The 9,359-nt window shown below is 37.7% G+C and overlaps 1 protein-coding gene across 1 annotated transcript in view; it reads left to right on the top strand.

The window, feature by feature from the left end:
• The first annotated feature begins 1,210 nt into the window (after positions 1 to 1,210).
• itpr2 (inositol 1,4,5-trisphosphate receptor, type 2) overlaps positions 1,211 to 9,359 on the top strand; it is a 100,221-nt gene continuing 92,072 nt past the window's right edge. Inside the window, exon 1 of the mRNA XM_079873643.1 lies at positions 1,211 to 1,554. Coding sequence (XP_079729769.1) covers positions 1,463 to 1,554 — 92 coding nt within the window. The 5' untranslated portion in view covers positions 1,211 to 1,462. The remainder of the gene's footprint in view (positions 1,555 to 9,359) is intronic.

The following is a 9,359-nucleotide window of genomic DNA, read 5'->3' as shown; positions in this document are numbered from 1 at the left end:
AATTCTAAGTAATGATAAAGGTAATGAAAAAAGATTTTTGTCAGTAAAGAACCCAGCTATATAATTAATTAAATACAATTACACCTACACATTTATTTGAAAATATGGGAAATTTCAGTCATTTGTATCATCTCTCTCATCTAGGTCACAATTCAAAGTTCTACACGTACAATTTTAAAAATAGACTTTTTTTTTTTTTACATTACATTATGTGGCTGTGGAGTTGTATTAATTATATTATAAAACCAAAATTCAGTAAAAACCAAGAAAACATGACCATGTGGCTTTATTTTGTTTATTTCATCCCAAATGACACTAGATGGCAGTGCAGGCGAGTTTAATCAAACCTGAGGTCGGGCGAATTCATGTTCAAGAGATCTAGATCGAGCATACAATGTAGGCTATAAGGTATTATGCTATTACAGTATATAGAAACATATAATATATAAATTATTTTTTTTAAATCTCATAATGGAAAAAGATAAAACATTTGGTCATCTATTCAATTTGTTCAACAAATTACACCTGAATAAATATTAGAACTATTAGGCCTAATCATAAATATTATTACTGAATGTCTGATAAGCACACAGTGGGTGCTGTGATTATGCAAACATGGCCTAGATTATTTAAAGAAACTTTGACACTTTATCTGACCTTTAAGAGTGACTCCTTTAAATAGGTTACAAAGCTATCTCATTTCATATATTCAGAAGTATTTTACCAATATTCATTAGCTATATCTGGTAAGGAACTTTTCTCTTTTTTCCCCAAATAGCACGAAAAGGCGTCAAATAAAAAACAAAACAAAACAAAACTAAAACATCTCAATTTATTGTTTAATGGCAAGTATTATTATGATTTTTTTGTGCTAAATGTTGCATGCTTGCATGTACATGTATAATTAAAAACAAAACAAATAATGCCTTTTCATTCATCTACCGATATTATATTAAATATGAAATGCTCTAATAGGCTTTTTCGCGAATACATAAGCATTACAGAATTATTTGAAGTTATTAACAAAATGAAAAAGTTTGAGGAGAAACTTTAATAATTTTGCACCTCCTCACCGACACAATGCATGCACGACTGCACAAACACGCAAGTTGCATTCTCACTTTTTGTTAGTGAGTTGCATTGTGCATACCACAGCAAAAGACAGACAGCATCACTTCCTTGATTTCACGGGACAGAGGGTGAGTCTCCTCCCACTCGAGTGGCATATTGGTGAGAAAAAGCCTCGTTTGTTTCACAGGAAGAAGTTGAAAACATGAAGAAACGCGACAGTTAGAGGAATCAAAACTCAAAAGTCGCATCTCTTCTCTGGGCGGCTGGATTAAAATGCGTTACTGTCAAAGCGCAGGAACAAGTGGATTGAGACATTGAGTCGACTGGACACCACAACGCGCTGGATCAGAGTAGTTAAAGTATCAGAAAATCTTCTGAAACATTTGCAGATATGTCGGAACACAGGTCCAGTTTCCTTCACATTGGGGATATCGTGTCTCTGTACGCGGAGGGAACTGTCAATGGATTTATCAGTACTTTAGGGTAAGTGCCTCCCAATGATTATTATATTAGTCTTAAAAATGACTAAACATGGCAGTTATACATTTTATTTAGATATAGCTACTGGTGTGATTATGTTGCCCAAATATGCAATAGTAAAATATTAAAAAAAACATCCAATACAATTTCAAAGATATTTCAGATGCCAGATGAAGTTTGTTTAGTCGAAGTAGGAAGTGATTTGAGTACACACTGAAGGCCAGAGGTGCAGTTACAGCATTGCTTCAAAAGCAATAATGCAAATCATGAGCAGGAATGCAAAGTTTGCTGTTAGTTTACACACCAATACTAATACAACAATGTTGGCCTTTTTTTTGGGTCATTTTTTAATTTAAAAATCCCATTTTACACATGGGAAAATGAACAGCACATTTGAGAGAAATATCACTGCAGTGCACACAACATGCATGAAGACTCCAGGCATATCTTTCTTCTAGAAAAATCTGTTTTATTTTACATGGAGCGGGTCACCACCTCATGGGTGCCGCCATTTTTTATATCACGTGACCTGCTGTCATGCAATTGGCCTACTAATAATCATGATTATAATAATGTTCACTTTATCGAAACTCTTTCAGTTAGTGCTCTTTACAAAGTATAGCAAATAAAACAATATGACAACAAACACATTATACTGCAGACATGGAGTCTTATCAACATCATACTGTAGTTCAGAGTAAAGATATTAATTAGGATGTGTGCAATTTAACCACCCAGACAGAATTAGTATGCGTGGATAAAAAATAGTACATTTAAATCCAAAAACACTGGAACTCTTGGAATGAATAAGACTGAGCTAAACGCAGATAGAAACTTGGTGAGTGCACCGTTATTATTAACGTCGTCAAATTTAATTTGACCGTTTCTGAGACTACACTGTACACGAAGAATTTCATTCGATTTTCACGTGGTCATGTAGGAACACATCTGCTTGGGGGTTGTGTGGAATCACTTTTGCATTGTTGTGCAGTGACTCATCAAGCAATTAATGTGCAGAACAAATGACGCTCACTGTGGTCACAATATACAGCTTTTCTTTGCTCAAATATTCATTGATAGATTTTGCAGCATTGCATCAGATGGATTGCAGCAACTGTCACTTCTCTGTCACTTTTCGCAATTCATGACAGAGCTGTTTAGTGGTTTTGGAGTATTCATATTTGTAAAACTTCATGTGTAGTTTTTCAATTTCCTGCTATGATAGCATATGATTCAAATGTAACCACAGAGGTTTTGTTTGAGAGCATAAATTCTGACATGCACATAGTTCACACATACTTTGTGTCAAAGTAAGCTGTCAGACTGCATGTTTCCAGTGTTGTAGTGCAAAGTTAATATTGCAGTTTTTGTTAGGTCTTTTGTTGTATTTCTATCCAGTCATATTGTTCCATATTTTGAGACCGGCAGCGTTTGTTGAGGATAGGATATTAACATACTATTCTTACTGTCTCTGCAATTTATGAATACTGTGCACAGTACAGTATGTAGAAATTGTGCATAGACCTCAGATGACCTACTACATCTGCTAAAATGTACAGTACAGAACACTGCAATAGAGTGCAACAGTCGGGTTAAAAAAAAAACAAAAAAACAATTCCAATTAATTTTCTCCATAAAAGGGGAGTTGATTTTTGACTTCTAAACCTTTAAAGACAGACCTAGCACCCACTCCCTCCCATGAAGCACTGCGAATGATTTAGTCAGTGTCTCTAAGCACTCTCTCAAACTACTCAAAGGGATAGTTCACCCTAAAACAAAAAATGTCATAATTCACTCACCCTGATGTTGTTCTAATGACATGCCTTTCTTTCTTTTTCTGACCACAAAAGTTTTTACATTTTTTAAAAAGGCGTTACATGTACTTTTTTCTCCGAGGTTAACATAGTCTTAGTGTTCTTTGCAAAAAGAAAGTTATCACGTTCACATCTGTCAGCGGCTATTCTGACTGTCATCAGACAAGCAGAGTTCTTGTCCGGAGATGTTCAACTCAGTGAAGAATGTACATACTGTAGATACTTTTTTTGTTAGGGATGCTCCGATCATAATTTTTGCAGCTGATACCGACTACCGATTTCTTGTCATCATGATCGTCCGATATCAATTCATTTAAGCTTTATATTGATATGTAAGATCTGTGTTGACTGTCACTTAGGGCTGGAGCGGCATTTACAACACAGAGCCGTAGTTAACTGACAAGCTGAGCCATATAGCATTAATTATCGTGGACGTATCACCTGCGATAATTAATGCGATATGGCTCAGCTTGTCAGTTAACTACGGCTCTGTGTTGTAAATGCCGCTCCATCTGAAAGCAGGTAATGGCGATTTACTACTAATCAAGGAACCGGCTTTACTGACGATATGCGCCTAACAATGTCATGCGATATATCGCCCAGCCCTACTGTCACTGTTAACCCCTTACACCCTGAAGGCATTTACATGATTTCTCATTTGATAGGAAACCTTTAAAATTTTGAAGAAAATAGTACTTATGTACTTAACAGACAATCCCAGAAAAAGGTGTTGCAATTTATTGATTTATTTTGTTATTTACTCATGCTTGACATGATGACTATTAGAAAGTACATATGGCAGGTCATAAAATCAAGTTTGGTTTAGTTTGTGATGATCTTCCAGCAGGCACTGATTTAGAAAGCAGAGGCCCCTGGGCACAAAATCTTGGAGGCCCTTCTCCCCCTCGTAGGCTCGTGGCCCAAACTAACACAGCATCTTAATTTTTAGAAACCGTAAAAGGAAGCTGTGGGTTTTTCTTTACTTTAAAACAAAACCACTTTGTCCAACTCCATTTCTTGTAATGTTAACTGTGACAGCTAGGGATGGGACTTTTTGTCGACAAAACGACCGACATTCGACACATGCTCCACTCGACAAAAAAAATAGAGTGTCGACATGTCGAGGGGGCGGGGCTTGTGGGATTTCCAAATTGCATTTTTTTTTGGCTTTTAATTTATTACATTTAATAAACTTTATTTTTATTTACTTTACTTAAGTTATTATAACTTTACTTTAACCTCGGTTCCCTGAGAGATAAGGGAACGAGTATTGCGTTGCAAACGCTATGAGAAAACTCCTTTTCTCGAGAAAAGAACGACCATGGTGTGTAAACAGAAGCAGCAGCGGAAATATGCACGATCCGCGAGTGCTGAAGACGTTCTGCACCGCAGGAGGACACAAATGGGCGGCGACAGCTTCTTACAGTGGCGGGAGCTTTTTCCTCAGCGCCGTCAACAGAAAGAGCGTTAACTGTAGGTACGTACACACCGCCGCCGACTTGAGCTGCAAAGAAGCTCTGGCCGCCCTGTCAAGGACGCTTGTCGAAAGGACGCCTGGCCGGGACTCGCTCTCTCTCTCTGCTCGTGCGTGCGCGCTTAAAATTTCATATTTTGTTATGAACATTCACCCGCCAGTGTGGCGGATAGCCTTTTGAGGTTTACTCGCCAAACAGAAAATCTACCCGCATTTGGCCTTAATTTCGGACCCTGATGTAGAATATTTTCCACCCTCCGCATTGCTGCTGCTCTTTAAAAAAGAAAAAAAAGGCCGACAATCCGACAAAAAGTCGACACATGGGCCTCGACAGTCGATTTCCCAAATCCCGTGTCGTTCCCATCCCTAGTGACAGCAAAGGAGATCTATAAATGCACTGTTAGACATTTTATCGTATTTTTGCGGTAACTTACTGGCAGCACTATTGCCAGTAAGTTACTGTAAGTTCCCCTTTACAGTAGCTTACCTTTAAATGTGTTTTACGGTATGATGCCCTTACCGCAATTTAATTTTACAGTTTGATGCCCTTACTGCAGTTTAATTTTACAGTATGATGCCCTTACCACAAGTTAATTTTACAGTAAGATGCCCTTACTGCAGTTTAATTTTACAGTATGATGGCCTTACTGCAATTTAATTTTACAGTATGATGCCCTTACTGCAATTTAATTTTACAGTAAGATGCCCATACCGCAATTTCATTTTACAGTATTATGCCCTTATTGCGACTTATTTTTACAGTATAAAACAGTACTATTTTATTATTTATATTTTATATGAATGCTATTGAATTTAATAAATTCCAAAAAAGTGACTTGAGTCCATGTATATCAGCATATTCTTTATTCACTGTCACAATCAATTACATCCATTTTATTTTTTTTATTGTGATGCAACATTAGGCAAGGCAGTTTTATTCATATAGCACATGTCATACACTTTGGCAATTAAAAGTGCTTTACACAGTAAGGAATTAAAATAATCACAAAATAAAATTATGGATTTTTGAAAATGACCTTTCATGTAGTGTGTAACAGCTCTAAGGCCTCGTTTACACTGTAAGTGAAATCTAACCCAATTCCCATTTTTTGCTCATATGTGACACAGATCGGATGTGTTCTATGACAGTGTAAACCGGAAAAAAAGGCATGCATTCGGATATTTCGAGATCGGTTTCAGGCCTCATTCATATGTGGAAATAAATCAGATATAAATCAGATATGTGCCAATGCGACTGTCATATAAACAGGCAGATTGGATTTTCTGAGGCATTAGGCAACGTCTCCGCGGTTTAATGATGAGAGCAACCCTGACGCGCGTCTGCAAAGGGACGGATGGGCCTCGTTTTCACTGCAGGTCTTGATGCCCAATTCTGATTTGTTGCCTATATCCAATTTTTTTGACCGTCCGTTTACACGTTCTTTCAATTGTGACCCATATCCGATTCACGTATTTACACTTGACATACTATCTGAAATGCTGCACATGATTAAAGGGGGTTCTTGTACGGATGGACAAACTGCAGTATAAACGAGGCCTAAGTGAATGAAAACATCCTGCAAATTTTTAAATCTGAAAGTGCACTGTATATAAAGTTATTTTCTTTCAAAAGTAAGAGTCGACAATGAAATGAATCGTTTTTCAAACGAGTCATAAGCCATTTTGTTGTGACGTCAAGACGAAACATTTGCATATTGCCGACTCCAGGAAAAACTTGAAACCCTTCAAACACTACAGCTGATCCATGTGGATGCTGGATAGCATCATGTTGAGAAGACGCTGTGCTCGACAATGTGACGGTAAAGCCAGTTTTATTTTCTCTGCCCAAGAAAGAGTATGTGAAGAATCAGTGGTTAAAGTTCATCTTTACCACGATATCATAGCAGTATAATCATAAACTTTTGCTGCGTTCCCTTTATTTTACTGACGACTGCTTCTCAAATCTCGGAGTTCAATGCAGGATTCGCAAACCCCTTGCTCTTGGAAGATGGAGTTCAAAATACTTAGTTTTGAGTTTTATTTTGTGTAGGTCTCCTGTTAACTGGCTAACTCACGTTATCACTGTCTTACTTAAATACCTATGCTAATCAGTTTGTGGGCCACTATTACCTATAACTGTGTCTATTAATGCAGATTGTCTGTCGTTCTCACTACTTTGAGGAAAGATTAAGCATGGAGCAAGATTTGTTTTACCAACATTTATGTTACATCAGTCATTCACGCTAGAGCTCGGCTAATGTATGCACTGTAATTGATACGGTTTCCACGTGTTCACCGCAATAAATTAGAAAAATACTCTGTAAATAAATAAGTAAAATAATCGGTTTGTTTGATGTACATGCACTTGTTAATGCTGATGGTGAGGAATTACAGTTGCAACATCTCATAATGTACCTCAAACTGAGTAATGTATCACTGAGAAACGTCCTGCTCAAGTCGTCCTTGCGATGGAGGTTCGGGTTGAATTACTAGTTCTTCCAGTGTTTCATTATTGGACTCACGTTCGGATTGATATGGTAAAATCGACGTCATCATTCGTTACTGTGTTTAGTTTACGGTGTAGGAAGCCTCTATCCTGGAAATCCAGACCTAAATCTAAAAGATTAATGGTCTGGCGTCGACTAATGAAAATCGCCCAGCTCGAGGGGCGGTACCAAGCATGCATTTGAAAATCTCACTGCACGCAATTGGATAAGACTACAACCAATCACAACAATAAACCCCATACGCTTAGCTACCAGTGGAGCTAATTGGTAGATTAGACTCTTACCATATCCGGTCGGCAAAACAGCAAAAACGTCCTTCTTGCAAAGGAGCGATTCGAGCGCCGTCTTCTGTTCCTGTTTTAGATAAAAAGCCAAGTCTAACTCATTCATTGTAGCAGCCAAAACCGTTTAAAAAAACTGGTGTTCATCCATAGCCATCTTGCAATGTTTATAATGACTTCGACGTCACAGCGCTGTCGTCATCTGTTTAGCTCGCCTCTGGCCCACCTACATACCAGATAACCGGATGTGATTGGTGCAGCTCAGATCGAGGAGCATATTTAATGAGCACCATTACTCGACACCAGAGTAACTCGCTGAGCAAATTCAACTTGTGCTCTCGCGAGAACTCTGGATTACCAGGGTAGGAAGCCTCAGGACAAAAAAACTGATCTGATCATGATACTTTTTTGTGTGCAAATAAATTATTGTTAACACACATCCACACAAACACACACACACACTCATTAATGAATTTTATTTTAATAAAAAAAAAGAAAAAAGGATGAGGTCACACAGTTAGTGGGGTCTTGGAGGCCCCCTAGAGGTCGGAGGCCCCCGGGCACCAGCCCAATCGGCCCGGTGGTAAATCTGGCCTTGTCTTCCAGCGCTGTTTCAGCTGTGCGCTCCTATACTATGTCGCACGGTACATCAAGACCCTGTCAATCCCATCCAAGCGTGCTTCAGCTGTAAAACAGTCTGAGATCCCAGAAGTCCTGTAGCTTTAGCCAAGCAGCATTTCATGTCACTCCGTGAGGATTTTCTCAAGAGCTACGCATCATGTTATGTTGTGTATGATTTTGTTTGGATCGAGACAAACTGCTCTAAATAATGTTGTGAGATTTACTATGGTTTGCTAATGTTTTGCGAAGTTACAAAGCAGAACGTGACACAAAAACCTGATCTGGAAACTGTTTACATGCGCGTCGGTGGCAACTTTTTACGGTTTACCTCATCAAATTGCATTTGTAGAGATATGTGTTGGTCGCCATTCACTGCCATTATATGGACGTGCGAGCGGGACATTTAAAAAAAAATCTCCTCTTGTGGTCTGAAACAGAAAGAAGGGCATTCTGGCATTAGAACAACACCAGGGTGAGTAAATAATGACTTTTTTTCATTTTAGGGTGAACTATCCCTTTAAATATTTATATGCATAATATGTATATTTTGCAATAAATGTGAAATATTTTGTTTCTACATATAAGATCACCATCTTTAATTCAATAATGTCATTCATAATGCTTCATGGGATTGTAGTTCTATCCTTTATTAAAGCCGTTAAGTACAGTCTTATACCTTTTGTCTTTTTGTCTGATTTTCAAGTACTTTTTTTGGTTCAAATCAAAGTTTGTCATGTTGTGATTCACCTCATAGCTTGTTGGTTTACTTTGGTTCATGACTTATAACTCTTAAAAAAAGACTTTTATGAAAACCATAAGGGAAAAATACTTTAGAAACCAAGGCCGCTGAAAATGTTGGTGGCCACTTTTTCACATTATGGGAGTGAAAAACCCAGAATGCAATGTGTTTGATTTAACTTTCTACTGTGATGATTATTCGTTATTTGACACGTTATTTGAGTAAACTGGAACATTATTTGATCAGACTGCCAAAAGACATGTTTTACAAATTTTTTCTGTTTGCATATCGCCAATTCGAACTATTTTGCAAACTTGGCAGTTGTATAAACTGCAGTATTCAGTAGTATACTTGTAGTCCATGCCGAACATA

Source organism: Squalius cephalus (assembly GCF_949319135.1).
Source record: "Squalius cephalus genome assembly, chromosome: 6".
Classification (NCBI taxonomy): domain Eukaryota; kingdom Metazoa; phylum Chordata; class Actinopteri; order Cypriniformes; family Leuciscidae; genus Squalius; species Squalius cephalus.
This window is presented reverse-complemented; position numbering and strand designations above follow the sequence as displayed.